The 19542-nt window shown below is 36.3% G+C and overlaps 2 protein-coding genes across 2 annotated transcripts; one reads left to right on the top strand and one right to left on the bottom strand.

Annotated features, from left to right (window-relative positions):
* Positions 1-5190: 5190 nt before the first annotated feature.
* Positions 5191-15672, top strand: LOC126671194 (probable inactive ATP-dependent zinc metalloprotease FTSHI 5, chloroplastic). Its single transcript, XM_050364928.2, has 19 exons — positions 5191-6341; positions 7361-7832; positions 8521-8721; positions 8806-9099; positions 9207-9476; positions 10146-10235; positions 10318-10449; positions 11043-11216; positions 11645-11766; positions 12280-12481; positions 12616-12744; positions 12998-13180; positions 13303-13422; positions 13913-14098; positions 14189-14263; positions 14399-14458; positions 14562-14669; positions 14873-14953; positions 15242-15672. The coding sequence occupies exons 1-19, from the start codon at positions 5392-5394 to the stop codon at positions 15314-15316; spliced, it is 3924 nt and encodes a 1307-aa protein (XP_050220885.1). The 5' UTR covers positions 5191-5391; the 3' UTR covers positions 15317-15672.
* On the bottom strand, positions 15604-19056 carry LOC126671196 (leucine-rich repeat receptor-like protein kinase PXL1). The gene is made up of 2 exons (XM_050364929.2): positions 16289-19056; positions 15604-16216 (listed from the first exon to the last, which is right to left on the bottom strand). Exons 1-2 carry the CDS (start codon positions 18924-18926, stop codon positions 15807-15809), a joined length of 3048 nt encoding a protein of 1015 aa, XP_050220886.1. The 5' UTR covers positions 18927-19056; the 3' UTR covers positions 15604-15806.
* Between the last annotated feature and the right edge of the window lie 486 nt (positions 19057-19542).

Below are 19542 nucleotides of genomic sequence, written 5' to 3' on the forward strand. Positions count from 1 at the left end.
GGGTAGTGGGTGTCAGGGAACGGAGTGGATGAGGTCGTCTAAATGGCAGACCTGGATAAGTCCGCCCGAGACAGACATGGGCGATACTCGTACTGTCGCTGGGCGATGGGAGGTTTGGAGACCCGTTGGGCGAGCATAGCATTCGTTAGGCGATGCTTGGAGCTCTGATATTATTAGGGCGGTATCAATGTCCATTTTACCAAATTTAACTATTTTCAATTGAATTTGTTTTATTAAAATTAAGATATAATTTTCAAAATTACAAAGTTTGGTTAGAGTTGAAAGAAATAAAAACAATATCGAATACATATTTATTTAAAATTGTTTAAAAATTATATAGTTTATCAAAAACAGTAGAATATGCTTTTAATTAAATAGTTGGTTAAAATTGAAATATATTTACTGAAAATATTTTAAAATTGATGATTTTATTTTTTTGTTGTTTTCAATTAATTATAACGGCAAAGATTTAACTTTTAGGTATCAAACATTTTACTTGTAAAAAATATGTTCTTTAGTTACATTTTTAAGTAGGTCTAATTACTTAAAAGAATCCCCACCTTATAACATTTTTTCGTTTATACCATGATCTAGGAAAAAGTTTGAAATACTATATGGGTTAAAAGGCAAACCGGTTTTTGATTTGTGAATCGGAAATTTAAATTCTTTAAAGCGGAAAAGAGAATTTAAAGACACAAGAGATTTAGAGTGGTTCGGATCAACTCACGATCCTACTCCACTACTCAATCTAAGATTGAGATTTTAGAATCCACTAAATGGGATTGTGCTTTATAGATAAGCACCAACTTTACAAAGAGATTTCTTAGAGATAATCTCAAACTCACAATTGATTTTTCAAGGATAATCAAGAACCTACAAGGGTTGAATTTTTCCAAAGCTAAACTCTAACTCACAATGATTAAGAATTTCCAAGATTACTCCAAAACTACCACAAAACTAAGTGATTTAAAAATGTATGTTTGTTGTTTCAAGGTGTGTAAATCATTAACCTTGAAACATTGCAAATGGGTTTCTATTTATACCCAAAGCAATCCCCACAAAAGCTAGAAACAACAAAATAGCTTTTGCAAAAACTGGCTCGGTCGCGCCCGTGATGTACCCATCGCGCCCGTGATCCATGATGAAGACAGAATCTTCAAACGGCTAGTGCCATGTGTCAACACATCATTGGGGGGTTCAGAGATATATCCGTTGAAACTTCAACGGTCTGATTCATCGCGCCCGAGATCCGTATGTCGCGCCCGTGATACCTCCAACGGTCACTTAGGGTTTCAGCAGATATGAATATCGCGCCCGTGATTAACTTTGTAGCGCCCGCGATTTGCTACTGGACAGCTTGAGGATCAAAAACTCGATTCTCGCTAGAAAGCTCCGAATCGACTTCCGATTGCTCCTATGAGGTCCTATACACTAATAAACAATATTAGAACCCTCATAGTTGATTGTCAAAGTCAAAACAAGGTAGTTTGAAAGGACAATAGTCCAACAAAGTTCATTTGTACCATTTTGTTGATTTTTCATTTTCATTTCTACCCTAAAAAGGGTACAATTGACTATATAAAAATTTTATGGATAAAAATGTTAATAACAACTAAATAGAAGGGTTCCACCATATTTTCCTTATTTGAAAAAATACAAATAAGTCCTTCAACTTTAAAAATGTTCAAATAAATCTTCTAATTTATTATTGTAATACCCCAAAATATTTAAGTATTTAATTGGACCACGTGTCCAGTTTTGAGTCGCCAGAGTGACGATAACGGAAAGTCTTCCGATAAAAATAAGATAAATAAGTTTTAGTAGATCGGTTTTGAAAGAGATTATAGCAAAGACTTAACATTATATTTCAGTTCTAAAGTTGGAATTGAAATTAGAAAAGAAAAATATCAAGAAAAGCTCGAAATGAGGTACAGGGACTAAAGTGGTAATTTAGCCACTATGACTTAAAATGGAAATTATTTCGCCAAGGTCCGCGAAATGTTTTATAGTATATGTGGTAAGAGTTTCGGGTCAATCGGAGACCTTTTAAAATTTGGACGCGGATACGTTTTGGGCTAAATTGTAACTTTTGAAAAGTTCGAGGACCAAAACGTAAATTAGCCAAGTTAGTCTCGAGAATAGAAATTCTAAGATTATTGACGGAAAATAATAATTTTGGGTTAGTATTATTTATTTGAATATAAATAATACATAAGTAATTAAGTTAAAAGGATAATTTAACCGTTAGGTTAAATTAGAAAGTTTAAAAGAGAATTGGTTAGAGTTAAAGAAATGAAGGATCAAAGTGGCTAATTAGCCATGATATATTAAGGAAACCAAATGAGTTAAGAAAAGAAGAAGAAGGAGCAGAAGGTTACAGAAGAAGGAAATGGCGATCGTTACGTTCCGTCGCCGTTTCGCCGTTTCTCGTCCAAATCGCGAGTTCTTTATATCGATTCGTCCAGAATTCGATTCTCTATCATCGTTAAGCTTTAAATCGAGGTAAGCTTGACGTTTTTATTGTGAGAATTAGTAAATTAGGGTTATTTCGTTTAAACGAATTAAACGAATTGTAATCGCGTTTCTATACTCGTTTTTGGTGAGATTTAGATTGGATTATATGTTAAAATGAAGCGTGAGCATGTCGGGAGTGTCGGAAAGCGGCGCAGCGCCCGGAAAATGACTTTTCCGGGGGCTGTCAAGGGTGTGCGTTCGCACACATTGAGTGTGCGATCGCACACTCCTTGAATGTTGGGGTGTGCGTTCGCACACTCATTGTGTGCGTTCGCACACTACCCAAATGTTGCCAGATTGAAAACCCTACGGTCAGTTTATAGATTTGCCTCTTAGGAACGCCTCTGTCCAATTTTATCTCGATCCAACGGTTCAATTGGGAGAGATCGTCGTTTTACTAAACAGTGTCAGTGCGCAGGCAGCACCTGCGCATTGTCCTGAAAACTATTTGAAACTTCATCGGAATGAAACTAAACCCTAAAGTTTGAAGGTATCATACATATTGGAATACGACTAAGAGATATAACAAGTATCTCGACTAAGTATTAGAATACAATCAAGGTTAAAAGTCGTATTTGAACTACGATTATATTAACCTAAGTTTATAACTTAGGGTTTTGATATTAAGCCTACGTTTATGGATTAAACGTACAGGTAACTCGACTAAGTAACGGACGTATCGACGAGCTACCAAGCCATTGGGCCGGAGTAGTTACGTGATTGGACAATGCATGGAGCTTACGCTTGCGGGATTATAATAATGCAGTTTTGGATAGCGGTCACTGTGAGTGGCAATTTACTTTCGCGTATTATTATTATAAAATTTATTTTCTTATATTATGAGTATTGATATTAAATATCTCGTATCTATATGATTTGCTCGTATAAGCTATTTTGTTTGATAGATTTGATTATATGAATGTTGTTGTATTCGTTGTTTTGGAGATAAGTGTCTAATGTGCGGTCCGAAGAGACCAACTACCTATTGGGTGTCAATAGGCTACATGATCATTGGTGAGTCAGTCTAGAGTACTTGACTTTATGATTAAGAATTAATATATGTCTATGCATAATATATTATGATTTAGATACGCAGAGTGAACTCGGCTACGGTGTAGCCTGGAAGTCCCCGTATCTAGTGGCTGGGCCACCAGTGAGTTGGACTCACACTTTATGATTTAGATACGCAGAGTGAACTCGGCTACGGTGTAGTCTGGAAGTCCCCGTATCTAGTGAGTTGGACTCACACTTTTGAAATTAATAATGTTTGCTTATATCATAAAATTATATATGTATTAAGCGTGTGACGCTATATTTTGATAATACTATAAGTAACTTGCAAACTCACTCAGTATTTTCCCAAATACTGACCCCTCACTCTGATGTTTGCAGGTAGACAGAGTCGGATCAGACAAACCAGCTCCACTGTGCCAGAAGTCATTGGACTTGCACAAGTATGAGTTCTTAGAGCTGCAGTAGTCAGTAGTTGTCAGTATTAGATAGACGCTTTAACTTCAAATGATATTTTATATTGTAGACTCTGATATAATACTTTAATATCTATAAGTGTATTATTTAAAAAGAGTTTTTCTGAAAACGTTTTATATATAATAATATGTTTTCAATTGCGAAATTTTTTTAGTGGTTTTAGGCTTGCTACGGGTTTCGGAGCTACCACTCCCATTCCCTAGCGCCGGTCTCGGCTCAATAATTTGGGTCGTGACAATTATTTTTAGATATTTTAATAAAAAATTAAATTATTTAAAAAAAATATTTCCGGCTTACCATCGTACTCCTCCGATTTATCAAACCCGCTATTTTTTTATCGTTTTGATGCTCTTCCTCCCGGAAGGAGGAGCTCTCCTTTCTCCATGGGAGGAAGAAGCAGAGCAGCTTCCTCCACAGGAAGGAGCACGTTGCTCCTCCCTCCCATGGAGGAAGGATCAGATCTGCTTCTTCCTCCCATGGATGCTCTTTCATCCCATAGGAAGGATCACGCATGGAGGGGGGAGCTGAGCTGCTCCTTCCTCCATGGAAAGAGGAGCAGCTCCATGGAAGGAGGAGCCCAAAATATCTTTTTTTTTTAAAATAATTTTCTTTTACATAAATTTTAATTTTTATTACGGTTAAGATAATTATATATTATATAAATTAAATATTTATTATCAATTTATTTATTTTTTTGAAAAAGAAGGTACTTTTGTACTATTAATATGATTAATGTCTAATTAGAATAATAGTTAAATTTAAAGGATTATTTTATCCTTTTTTGTATATAAAAAGAGACCAATTTAATATTCCGGGGTACAGTTGAAAACGAAAAATTAAAAATAGGGTACAAATGAATTTTTTTCTAGATCATGGTATAAACGAAAAAATATTATAAGATGAGATTTTTTTAAATAATTAGGCCTTTTAAGTATAATTGCAAAACTACAAATACAACTACTCGAATATGTTCATGAGTTTCCAGTTTTAATATTTTGTTATATTAGTATTACATTTTAAGCCACGTGCAAAACACATAAAATGATAGTGTAAGAGAAAAAGAATAGAATCTGAATTTTGATAAGAAAAAGGACTACATTGTAATCATAAACTATTTTAGTAATTAAATCCACTAGATTTTGATAAAAACAAGTACATATTTCCAAATTTGTATTAAAAAGAACAATGAAGGACCATAGCCGAACTATAGTCTCCGTTTCCCTTCTTGTTGCAGCAGACTTGCAGCTGCAATATCATCTACTACTTCCCCACTCTTTAACTCACTACAACTCACTCTAAATTACCCACAAATTTTATCCAAACAAAGAAAAATGACCCAAAACTTCCATCTTTATTCACAATTGAGCCCAATCCCTTAAACCAATTCCAATGTCTTCTCTTTCAATCCCCTCATTATCCCATTGCTCTTCACCATTCAAAAACCCTTCATCACAAACCAGACACAAACTCAAAATTAATAAATTCAACTCTCATATTCAACTTACATCCCATAAATCTTTCCCCTTTTTGCATAAAGCTCCAGTCTTTAGCTTCTTAGAATCTTCAAAATGCCACAATCAAATCCAACGACCGCCCCTAGAGCTACCTTCAGTACATGGAGACCAAAAAGATTCGAAATTTTCTACTGGGTACTTGAAAAAATCTGAGGAGAGTGTAATTCAGTGCATTACAAGGTCTGTTGTGTATGCTTTATTTTGTGTTGCAATTGGGTTTTGCTCAGCTGGTTCATTGCCAGCTTATGCAGCTGTTGCTGCACAAGCTGGCAATGGTGTTACTACTTTGAAAAGCAATGAGGAAGATAGAAATTTGAAGGGTCATGAGTTTTCAGATTATACTAGGATTTTGTTAGAGGAGGTTTCAGTTTTGGTAAAATGTATAGAGGAGACTAGGAGGGGGAATGGGGATATGGAGAGTGTTGGTTTGGCTTTAAAAGGCGTAAAAGCCAAAAAAGAAGCATTACATGGGGAAATAATGGAGGGTTTATCTTTGGAGTTAAGGGAGTTGAAGAGGGAAAAGGAGAGTTTGGAGAACCGCGCAGACGAGATTATGGATGAGGGGTTCAAGTTGAAAAGAGAGTATGAGAGTTTGGGAGGAGATGCTGAGAAGGAGAGGATGGAGGAGTTGGAGGAGAAAATGGGAGTGATAGAAGAGGAGTATGGTAGGATGTGGGAAGAGGTTGGGGAGATGGAGGATGTGATTTTGAGGAGGGAGACAATGGCGATGAGTGTCGGTATCAGGGAGCTTTGTTTTATCGAGAGGGAGTGTGAGGAGTTGGTGAAGAGATTTAAGCAGGAAACCAAGCAAAAGAGCGAAGGAAGGTACTTTTATAATTATAATTTTTAGGTGCAATTCTCTGATTCAAATCCTTGAAAAACAAAAGTTTTCAAAGTCCTATTGGTAATGCGTGGAATTTGAGTGGTGTAATCTGCTTTGAAATGATTGTTTTACAGAGTTCAATTCTTTTTACATGTGCACTGTTTTGGCTGGGTACAATCTCTTGAATGTGAATGTGGAATAGAAAGGTGCAAAATCTAAAAAACAAAATGTATTTTTCCGATCAACTGCTACTTAAATTAGCCACTGTTGAATAGGGAATGCAATTTGGAAAACGTTAGACAGTGTAGATGGATGTATTTTATGCCTGACATGTAATTGTATGTTTATGTTTCCTTGTGACTCTCGGACAATCTTGATGATATGATCTATAGCTGGAAGAATTTCAAAAATTGCTAGGTGGAAACTCTAATGAGCATTGCTTTGTAATTCTGTCGGCATGAAGTGTCAGGTCCCCTCTTTTGGATGTCTTCTTAATTTTGTCATCAATAATATAAACAGTGAACTTCAAGTAAATATTGCAACTTGATATCTCTCCTTGTTCTTCCTCTTTCTATTCCTAAGTTTTGAATTTCCGTAGTCAATACATCATTCTTTGCTGCGTTGTTCTGTTTATTTGTGTCACACTCTTCATAAAGTTTTTTTTTTGGGTTAATGTTAAAAAAAATCGCGAACTTTACATGTTTTCTCATTTTAATCACGCAGTTTACATTTTTCTCATTTTCATTCACGAACTACCACTTTTTCTCAAATTCATGCACGGAGCTGAGGTGACACAGCTCCATTGGTGTAATTCGCTGAGGTGGAGGTCATTTTACACCAATGCATGAGTGTCACCTCAGCTCCGTGCATGAATTTGAGGAAAAGTGGTAGTTCGTGCATGAAAATGAGAAAAATTTAAACTGCGTGATAAAAATAAGAAAACGTGTAAAGTTGGTGAATTTTTATGACATTAACCTTTTTTTTTATGCTACTTTATCTGAATATTTTAACGTATTTGCAGTAAGCAGAAGAAGTCTATTACCAATCTTTCCAAATCTGAAATTCAGAGAGAACTGGAATCTGCACAAAGAAAATTGTTAGAACAAATGATTCTGCCAAATGTTGTGGAAGTTGAAGGTCTTCCACCTCTATTTGATCAAGATTTGGTGGATTTTTCTGGACGTATAAAACAAGGCCTTAAAGATTCAAGAAAGGCGCAGAAGGATCTGGAGGCTCATGTTAGAAAAAAGATGAAAAAGTTTGGCGAAGAAAAGCATTTAGTTGTGATGACACCAGCAGATGAGGTTGTGAAGGGCTTCCCAGAAGTTGAGTTGAAGTGGATGTTTGGAAATAAGGAGGTCGTGGTGCCTAAAGCTATTCGCTCGCATTTATACCATGGATGGAAAAAATGGCGAGAAGAAGCAAAGGCAGATCTAAAGAGAAATCTCTTGGAAGATGTTGAATTTGGTAAACAGTATGTTGCCAAAATACAGGTAGGCTTCCATTAACCAAGCAATAGACAGTATGTGGGGTATTGTTGGATCTTTGACTTCCTAGAATAATGTGAATTTGGAGAAAGCATATGGGTTTAACAATGGACTTTTATTTTGTCTTTCCATATTTAAATATTGGGCATGAATTTAAAAGGAGGTGGTGAATCTTTATTTGCATTTATAACTTGTTTTCTCTTTAGAAGAGGGCTTCCATATCAATAATTTGGATTAGTAACTTGACTTGATTCCCAAGAGGTTTGTGTATGATGACGTGAAATATTAGTCTAGAAACCATTAAAACTTTATATTTATCATTGAAAACAATTAGAAGCCAGAATTTTGCTACCAATTGTCTCTCTGGTGGCTTATTATCTGATTGATGTGGAAACTGCACCTCAGTTTAGATTTATGCTACTATGTTTTTTGCATGTGCCTAATTACATTTTACCTCATGCTTTCATCTTAATGTTGTGGTTGGTTGTTTCTTTGTAAAGTTTTTTTTTTTTTTTCCCCTCATAGGCAAACTTCACTAGGTGAAGTGTAAGTCAGTAACTATGTACATATGGACGATTTCTCATCACAATGAGTCAACCGTTCAAAGAGTAATGATGATACTGTCAAGCAGTCATCTAATAGGGCTTTTTAAATAATTTGTGTTATTAACCTTTTATGTAGTTGTTAATTGCAGGAGCGTGTTCTTCTGGATCGAGATAGAGTGTTCTCAAAGACATGGTATAATGAAGAGAAAAAGAGGTGGGAGATGGACCCAGTTGCTGTTCCATATGCTGTCACAAAGAAATTAGTGGAGCATGCAAGAATTAGGCATGATTGGGGTGCCATGTACATTGCATTAAAGGCGGATGACAAGGAGTTCTACGTCGACATTAACGTATATTTTTTTACTATCTACTCAAGCTCTTCTTGTAAGTCATTGTTGGCATGCTTTTTTTTAATTTTCATTGTTTCGGTCCAGGAATTTGACATGCTCTTTGAAGATTTTGGAGGGTTTGATGGGTTGTACATGAAAATGCTTGCCCAGGATATCCCAACTTCTGTTCAACTAATGTGGATCCCCTTTTCAGAATTGAATTTGCATCAGCAGTTTCTCTTGACGATGAGGCTGATTCAACAATGTATAAAAGGAATATGGAAGGCTAGAATTGTTTCTTATGGAAGGGAATGGATGCTAGAGAAAATGAGGAACGTAAACGATGACATAATGATGGTGATTGTGTTTCCAGTAGCGGAGTTCATCATTCCTTATCCGGTATTGATGACATGAGTTTGCAACTTTTCTTTCTGGACAGCTTATACACTCGTTTATTTTGTGTGTTTTTCTCTTTCATAACAGTTTATGGTTGCTGTTTGATTCAGGTAAGGCTACGGTTGGGGATGGCATGGCCAGAAGAAATAGAGCAAACTGTTGGATCGACATGGTACTTGAAATGGCAATCCGAGGCAGAAATGAGTTTTAGGTCAAGAAAAAGGGATGAAATACAGTGGTTCTTTTGGTTTATCATTAGAGCTGGTATATATGGGTATATTTTGTTACATGTTTTCCGGTTTCTAAAGAGAGAAGTTCCCAAACTTCTAGGATTTGGACCTCTACGTAGAAATCCAAACTTGCGAAAGTTAGCGAGAGTGGTATATACTTGTTTCTCGCTCCTTTTCCTTCTACAGATCCTCTTTTTTTTTTTTTACCTTAATTGTTAGTGATCCGTTATACTTCTACGCTAAACCTATCATTTCTTGTCAAAGCAATTCACTTCATGGTAACTTCCATCCTATTGACGAACTTCTGCTATCGATTAGATGATATGCAGCCTGCACCTTGATTTCATTGACTCATCCATTTAAATTTGCTAATTTATCAGCTCTAATGAGTATTATGGTGTTATGGAGATATTATGGTTGACGCACTCTGCAAACTTATCTTATAACAATTACAAAAAGTATGAAAAATATTTCCAATATATAATTATTCTGGGTTCGGAATGGATGTGAGAAATTACTGTTTCAGGGATATCAGTATCTAAATTGTTCTTTATTCTTATGCTGATGCCTCATTTCTTATTTATTCTTAATCTGTGTACGCTTTCACTATACAGCACTTTTGGAGACTAGAGTCACTTAAACCTATTAAAGATAAAGCCCCTTTCTGGCTCATTTTTCTGTCCAGCAGATCATTTTCTTTTTCTGTACAACTGGATCTCTATGATTTAAAGTTATTCTACAGTTGCATCATTCATAAATATAAACTTCTTACAGCTACGCAGACTGAATACAATTACTTTCTTTTTATGTTATTTGCAGAAAGCCTATATTAAATTCAAGGTGAGGCGGATCAAGCGGAAAAAGAAGGCTGGGATTGATCCTATAAAAAGTGCTTTTGAACGCATGAAGGTTCATTTCTGTTACTTAAATGTGTATTTCAATATCAATGAATTTGCTGGAACAATTTTTAATATCCATGATCAATCTCCAGAGGGTGAAGAATCCTCCTATACCATTGAAAGAATTTGCTAGTGTTGATTCTATGCGGGAGGAAATTAATGAAGTTGTGGCATTTCTACAAAATCCCAGTGCTTTCGAAGAAATAGGTGCCCGTGCTCCTCGGGTATGTTACTCTCAATATATTATCGACAATATATTTTGAAATGTGTATGTTTCTCTCATTTCTTCTCTCATATCGTCTCGTCTCTATTTTTCTTTTTGGAATTATTCAAAATATTAAACTGCCCTGTGATCTCTGGTTAATGTATCTCATATATATTTTCCTTGTATCTGAAACTGAAGGCGTTGCTATAACATAGTCGGTGCACAAGAACTGTGAAATGGTAGATATGTCTAAAGTGAAAAAGAGCTTAAAAGTGCTAGTATTTTTGAGTCTAAAAAGAATTTTCTACAAGTCATAGTATGAATGCCTACGGTTTCATAGTTAGATATGTGTAAGATAGTTGGATGCTAGGAATTTAATAAAGTTGGAACTGTAAGTTGAATATACGTTCAGCAGCACTTAATTTTTAACCTTTTACCAGAGGCCACTTGATCAAACAAGTTCATAAATTTGAATAACAACTGTAGTAGACTTGCATGTTAGACTTCATGTAACTAAGCTGTATGATTTTACTTTAGTTCAGATTCCTAACTTTTGTTGCGAAGTATAACGCGGTCTTGAAAGCTCATACAATGTTCACCGTCCTATTGTAGGGAGTTCTTATTGTTGGAGAAAGGGGAACAGGAAAGACATCTTTGGCATTGGCTATTGCTGCAGAAGCCAAGGTTCCTGTTGTCCAAGTTTCAGCTCAGCAGTTGGAGGCTGGATTGTGGGTTGGTCAAAGTGCATCAAATGTTCGGGAACTGTTCCAAACAGCTAGGGATTTGGTTGTCCCATAATCCTTATTGCTTATTTCTACTCTGTTCTCTTCAATTGGGAAATTTTGTCAAATGCTATTCACATACTCTCATATATTGTTGCATATGCTCATATGTTAATGGTGGGGTTGAGAGGAGCAACAGTCTCGACCACTGACTGCTTGCACTGCGGGTTAGCCAATTACTTGACTACTGGCCAAGTGGCTTTTCCACTTTGCTTTATGTCTATTGGTATGAAAATTAAGTTTAAACATCGATCTAGACAACAAACACTTGGTTTGAAATGCAATATTATTAAAGGTTAATAGCAATTGTACTAATGTGATTATTGCTTAACAAGTTTGGCTTGATTTGTCAGTTTGAATCCTTGAATGAAATAGAAACTGTGATGACAAAGTATCAATTCTTTTTTACTAACTTTATAATGTCATTTCCAGGCACCTGTAATAATCTTCGTGGAGGATTTTGACCTTTTTGCTGGTGTACGTGGCAAGTTTATACACACTAAGCAGCAGGATCACGAGGCTTTCATAAATCAACTTCTAGTGGAACTTGACGGGTAATTGGCAATATTTCTCCTAGTATAAGCATTATTCCTTAGAGTTCTTTTCGGGAATATTAAAATTGTGGCATGTGTGGCCTTATTTTTTGTTATTTGAAAGTGAATAACTAAATATCAGTTGTTCAACAATTTGTTAATTTTAAGCTTTAGGATCTGATGTCTATCAAATGAACATTAACAAAACTATGGTATCCTTTAAAATGCATGTTAACAAATTCAATCTCTCCTAATGTTTAACATTTCTAGTAATACTTGTACAGTTGTACATACTCTAGAAGTTTTGATGTCAATGATGTTCTGTTGTCCATAATTTTGCACAATTTTACTTTTCATAGCAACTGTGTTGGAACATCATGTATATGAACAGTAAACATATCATCTATTCCTTGCACTTCCTTTACCATTGATACAGTACAGTATTTTTGGACCATTTATTTGGTGATTCAGCTACAACTATTGATTGTATCTTAGTATCATCAGCATCTCAAAATTCATATTGTGACTTTTTAGGTTTGAGAAACAAGATGGGGTTGTTTTAATGGCTACCACTAGAAATATCAAGCAAATTGATGAGGCATTGCAGCGGCCTGGGCGTATGGACAGAGTATTTTATCTTCAACAACCGACTCAAGCAGAAAGGGAGAAGATTTTACAAAATTCCGCAAAAGAAACCATGGATGAAGAGCTAATTGATTTTGTAGACTGGAAAAAGGTAGTTTCTGTTTTCTTATTTGTGCTTGTCCATAGTTGTAGAAAAATCAGGAGTTTCTCCCCATCAGTGGTCACATATGCTGCTAGAATCAGTTCATATGTATTTTGCTGTATGTTTTGCTTTGCTATTTTCAGGTTGCTGAGAAGACAGCTCTTTTACGCCCTATAGAATTAAAACTCGTTCCTGCTTCTTTGGAAGGTAGTGCCTTTCGGAGTAAATTTGTAGATGCAGATGAACTTATGAGCTACTGCGGTTCGTTTGCGGTAAGAACTGTATTTGACAAAATTAATACTCTCCCGTCTATATGTTTATGAGCTCTATTCTCTAATTTTAAATTTGATTAGCTCTATATGTTTCTGAATAACTTTGTAATTACATGCTTTATTTGGTTCTTCTAATAAGTTCTTCATCCCTTTGTTTAATTTGCAATTTGTTCGTTATGCAATTTTTGGTTGACCTTTGATTGTTTACTAACAACAAGTTTTCCATTTAACGATTCGTCATGTTCAATTCCAGACATTCAGTTGTATTGTCCCCAAATGGGTTCGCAAAACCAAAATTGTAAAAAAGATGAGCAGGATGCTGGTGAATCATCTGGGGTTAGAAATGACCAAAGAGGATCTGCAGAGTGTAGTTGATTTAATGGAGCCATATGGTCAGATAAGCAATGGAATGGAACTTATGAATCCTCCACTTGATGTGAGAACCTCTTTTATTAACCCTTTGAGGTCTTTACATGGATGTTTTTACTGTAATATACAAGCCATTTTGGCCTTCTGCCGGTGTTAAATATTTAACAAATAGGACATTGGGATGTGCAGTGGACAAGGGAGACCAAGTTTCCACATGTTGTTTGGGCTGCTGGTCGCGGTCTTATTGCGCTGCTATTACCTAACTTTGATATAGTAGATAACCTGTGGCTGGAGCCATTTTCTTGGCAGGTAAGTTGTGTATATTTTTCTTGTGATTTCAGTGGCTCAATTCTAATTTATTGGGAAAGGAGTTTAGGAGAATTCTAATTGTTATAGAGATGAGAATCATAACAGTTAAGATTCAGTTTTCTACAACATGTAGACCTTTGAAATCTGACATGCTATGGATTTCAGATGTATTAGATATTCTCAAATTACGTGTCTAAGTGTAGAGTCTTAAAATCTTGTCAATTGAAATTTAGGTGAACATGTAAAGTCTTAATGAGAATCCTGACTACACCGAGTTCTTATCGTCTTTATGCCTGAAGGATAAAGAAGGTTCCTTTTTCAAAATCATGCTTTGACATTTATGCTAATTGTAGTATTGTTAAACATAACAGAAGTTGAAGAGTAGGAAAGCTGTTTCTCATTAAATTTAATGCAGCAGTTCACGTATTTGATTACTTCTGGAATTCGGAGATAGAAGGGCTAAGACTATTTTCACCGGTTATATTTGCAGGGAATTGGGTGCACAAAGATCAGTAAGGCTAGAAATGAAGATTCCTTGAATGGAAATGTAGAGTCGAGATCGTATCTTGAAAAAAAGCTGGTCTTTTGTTTTGGCTCATACGTTGCGTCCCAAATGCTACTTCCCTTTGGTGAAGAAAATTTTCTTTCTGCTTCAGAACTAAGACAAGCTCAGGAGGTTAATCTCTTCTCCAATAATTATTCTTCCGCACTGTAGACTTTCGTTGAGCATTACATACCTGATTGTTATTTCTGGTAAATGCAATAGATAGCTACAAGGATGGTAATCCAGTATGGGTGGGGCCCTGATGACAGTCCTGCAATTTATTATAGTAACAATGCGGTACTCCCATTTCTTCTCATGCAATATATATTGGTTAATAACTGAAAACAAATTATTACGATGCTATATCCGACATTCTTTATAAGAGTGCTGGGTTGTAATAGTGTTTCTGTGCTGGACAATTTTCTGCTTTAGGCTACTTCTTTAAGCATGGGGAACAATCATGAGTTTGACATGGCAGCTAAAGTTGAAAAGGTATATATGCCTTACAGAGACTTCTTATGCACGTCAGTTGTGGAACGGCACTGATATCTGGTATATTTTATGAGTGCTGGCTTATGATTTGCTATGTTTGCAGATGTATGATCTCGCATATATTAAAGCAAAGGAAATGCTTCAGAAGAACCGTCGAGTGCTTGAAAAGATTGTCGAGGAATTACTTGAATTTGAGATCTTGACTGGCAAGGTTTAGATCTGCAAGCCTAAAACTCTTCTCATTGCCATACTTGTTTAGAAAGCTTCTTGATTGGACTTTTACATTATGCAATCTGCAATTGTGAAGTTCACAGTCTGTTGTCTCGTCAAATTGTGAGAAACTTGATGGCTTGTTCTAGCCTGACTTGTCTCTTATCATTTCCTTTTCAAGATCTTTTATCATTTCCTTTGCAGGATTTGGAAAGAATTCTAGAAACTAATGGTGGGATTCAGGAGAAAGAGCCTTTTTTCCTTTCTAAGGATATTAACATAGAGGTATTCTCCAACTCTTCCTTCTCTCTTTGCATGGAAACAAAAACGCACAGAAAACGGAAAATTGATTTTTTTTTTATAAAATAGCTTATACTTATAAAGTTCCGGGGTTCAGAACGTTTTTGGAAATGGAAAACGGAAACAAAACGTCGAAACATAAGATTCGAGAAGTTTCCGTGCTACATAGCTTTTCCTTCTGCACCTTGGAAAGGGGATTTCATTTATTTATATGTTTGTCTATATTTTCTTTTATGTATCAATTGTTCACTTCACGAACGTTTAAATATGTAGATTCAGCCAGTATCCAGCAGCTTTCTTGATACGGGAAATGGATCAGGACCTGCTCTGTTAGGTGCATCTAACTAGGATGAACAAACATTAAACTCGAGCATTCATTAATGATGAAAGTAAAAGCTGGCTAATGAGTTCAGATTTCTTCAACTATAAGTTTCCTCCTTTCCTATCAATAAAATGTATTATTCTTTTTATAAACGCATTAAACAGCGTCATTTTGACCTTCGAATGCTACGGAAGTAGGTTGTACAGTGAGAAGTAGGTCCAGTTTAGAGGAGCTTTTTCTTTTTCACCCACCGGGTCAGAAAAAAGCTTCGTTCTTGCATTGTAATATGATTTCTTTGGGAATCATAATCAAGTTATAAAAATGTTGTAATTTTATTCATTATATCAATAAGATTTACATAAAAAGTGAAAAATTGAATAAACGCAAGCAGCAATATTAAGAATTTTTTTTTCTACAGAAGGCCAATTACAGGTGAGTTGCTAAAGACTTGCTTCGCTTTGCTAGGGTTTTGTACTCCGTTGTAACGAATGCTTTTCCGTCTTGGTAATTTTTTTTCTACAGAAGGCCAATTACAGGTGAGTTGCTAAAGACTTGCTTCTCTTTGCTTGGGTTTTGTACTCCGCTGTGACGAATACTTTTCCGTCTTGGTTTCGCTTCTCCGAGCATTGTTATGACATCTCTCATGGATGGTCTGTCCTTAGGGTTCTTTGCTGTACAAAGAATTGCTATTCTGAGAACAAGAAGCATCTCTTCCTGCACATGTTTGCACTGCCCCGCAATGCCAGAATCTAACGCTTCCTCTAATGCTTGGTTGCTTCTTATCTTTCTCCGTACCCACTCGACTATGTCAGTCGATTCTCCAAATGCGGGATCTAAAGGTTTTTTCCCTGTTACAAGCTCCAAGAGTACAACACCGAAGCTGTATATGTCGCTCTTCTCGTCCACCTTTAGAGTGTAACCGTATTCTGTCATAACATTGCGTAACATTAGCAAATTGCAGCGAATTTGATGTTATGAATGTAAAATGAGCAACTTACCAGGAGCAATATATCCGTAAGATCCCGCCACCATTGAAACCGTCTCATTCTTGTGAATCATCATCCTCGCTAATCCAAAATCTGCTATTCTCGCATCCAGATTTGCGTCGAGTAATATATTGTTGGTCTTGATATCGCGGTGGATAACCGGCGGACGACAATCGTGGTGGAGATAATTCAGCCCCTGTGCAACTCCAACTGCTATATTATACCTTGAAACCCAATCGACGAGCATTTTTTCGGCTTCCTTACCATGCAAAGCTGACCAAAGATTTCCATTAGTCATGTATTCATATATCATCATCACATCTGTTTCATTGTGCAGATATCCAAGCAACCGGACGATATTTCTATGACGTAGCCTTCCTAAGAGACTCACTTCCGCGAAAAGATCATCACCACTTTCGACGTCTGTGTCCGTTTTCCATAGCTTCTTCACGGCAACAACTATCTCTGGACGATTGACTTCGGCCTTGTAGACAATGCCGGTACCTCCCATGCCTATGACATTTGACTCCTTTATGCAAGCTAGAATATCACTGCTGCTAAAACTAACTCTCTGGAATGCTACTACTACCCATGGCCATTCTTTGTTGCTCTTCTTAAACCAATCATACACAAAACTATTGTAAAGGTCCCATCGTTTATATATCCATCTCCCAATTACAAATGCAATTCCGAGCGATAAAATCACTGTGATACCGATGATGAATCCGATGATGATGTGATGAATTCGCAGATTCTCTTTTTGCTTCGGTGTTGATGAGCTTGTAGAACACGGCGGAAGTACGCTGCCACAAAGACCGGCATTTCCAATAAGATCATTCGGGTTTATATTCGTTAAAACGCCATTGGACGGAACTGGACCGTCGAGCTTATTGAATGACAAATCGACCATCTCCAAAGCGGGTGAATTCCCGAAATTTTTCGGGATTTGACCGGTTAAAGAGTTGTTAGACAGGTCGAGAATGGCTAACATAGGCATTGTTGAGATTGCTTTCGGGATTTCTCCTGTGATATGATTGTTTTGAAGATTCAGATTCACGAGCTTTTGACACGAAGCTACACTTCCCGGAAGTGGTCCGAAAAAAAGGTTGCTCGAAAGATCAAGAAGGGTGAGTGAAGGACAGTCTTGGAATTCGTCTGGGATTTTGCCTATCAGGTTGTTACTTGAGGCCATGAATATTTGAAGGTTAGGCATGGAGAGAATGTTATAAGGGAGAGTTGATTCGAGTCGGTTTTGAGATATGTCGATGAAAGAAAGAGAGGCAGATAGAGCAATATCATCTGGTATTTCACCTGTCAGATTGTTGTTTGCCAATTCTAGCCTCTGAAGAATCGGCAGACTTCCAAATCCAACCGGAATCGACCCGGAAATGTGATTATTCTGAACCCGAACACGGACTAATGACTTGCAGGTGGAAAGATTTGCAGGAATTGGACCAGATAATGAGTTATTGAAGAGGATTAGTTTAGTCAGATTTCCAGACTGACATAAACCTGAAGGGATATCACCAGATAAAAAATTCGAAGACAAATCTAACCAATACAATGGTGAATTTTGTCCGAGTTTCATCGGTAACGAGCCTGTCAAAGAATTTTCCCATAGCTCGAGTACTTGTAATTTGGTTAACTCACCAAACTTGCTTGGAATTGAACCTGTCAGGTTATTGCACATCAAATTCAAAAGCTGCAAATTCTTCAGTTCTGCTATCTCCACCGGAATCTCTCCTGAAATCTGATTATCAGAAAGATCCAGAAACTGTAACGAAGCAATGTTTCCGAGTTCAGGAGGAATCTTTCCAGTAAAATTGTTTTTATACAAGTAAACAGTTGTAAGTTTTTTTAGTTTACCCAATTCGGCAGGAATCTGACCGCTGAGAGTACCAACCGCCAAGTCGAGATACAGAAGATTGGTGAGATTTCCAATTTCTGCCGGGATTTTGCCTACGAACTGATTATATCCAAGAATCATAGTCTCGAGAGACGAAAGCTGGCCGATTTCTCCTGGAATCTTTCCTGTCAGATTATTACCAGAAAGACCAAGAAACTTCAACTTCTGCAGATTCTTGAAAGACTCAGGTATCGAACCGACAAAATAACTCCCTCGAAAATCTAATTTTTCGAGCAATGTCGCATTTCCGAGATCTTCAGGGAGAAACCCTGAAAAATTGTTGCTCGACGCGTTGACTAAAGTCAAACCTGAAGCTCTTCCAAGCCCACTAGGAAAGTTCCCAACGAAATTATTCTGACTAACATCAAAACTCTTCAATGAAACCAAATTCCCTAAAGATTTCGGCAATGCAGAAGCAAATTCATTACAAGAAATATCAAGAATCGAAAGACCGGACAGTTCTTGAATCCGATCCGATACATTACCACCGAGACTCATGTTAGACAAAAAAAGCTTATCTACACTCCCTTTAGAGTTGCAGAAAACTCCTGTCCAATTACAGTGAGACCACAAATGAACATCTTCTCCATTCTCCGGCATTTTCCAATTCCCGAGGCGATTCGAAGGATCGATGAGCCTAGATTTTATCAGAAGTAGAGTTGACAGATCAACATTATACTTTAAGATTTCACCTCCCTCAACAAGAACAAGAAAAAGAAAACAAGAAAAAAGTAGGGTTTTCATTTTCTTGTTCTTCAAGAAAACTATAATGTGATGCTCTGTGATAATAAATAAAGAAGAGAACAAGATAATTAGAGATTAATGAGTAATTAGTGAATAATTAAATTGAGTTTACGTGGGTTCTTGGGATCTGAACCAGCTAATAATTTGCAGTGTGTGACTGTAAAGCTTTGGAGTTATTGGAAATGTATGAGACATTAAAACATGGAGAGAATGTGTTTTCAGATATGATATGATAATGATTTTCTTGTTTTTTTTTGTATTATTTGATGATAGTCAAACCATGTGAATTCATCAATTAATCAACCAGTTAAAATGATTAATTTGTTTTTTTAATTTAATTGTTGTCACTAATTGTTCTAGTTAAAGGATTTCATTCCTAACATTATTACTTTGAGGAATCTCCCCATGTTAGAGGATTAAAGTTGAAAGTTGAAGAACAAAGTAGCCAACTTGTAACTTATGTAGGGAGATAGATAGATTGGATCACATTATAAATTCAGTTTGATTAATTTATTTTGGCTTAATAGATAAAAAAAAGTAAATTGTAACACGGCGTAAAGATTTGAATTTAATTTATCATTAGCCACAAATTACAATTGCAAAAGATCAAAAAGGC

This window comes from Mercurialis annua, linkage group LG3 (genome assembly GCF_937616625.2).
Source record: "Mercurialis annua linkage group LG3, ddMerAnnu1.2, whole genome shotgun sequence".
NCBI classification, from domain to species: Eukaryota; Viridiplantae; Streptophyta; class Magnoliopsida; order Malpighiales; family Euphorbiaceae; genus Mercurialis; species Mercurialis annua.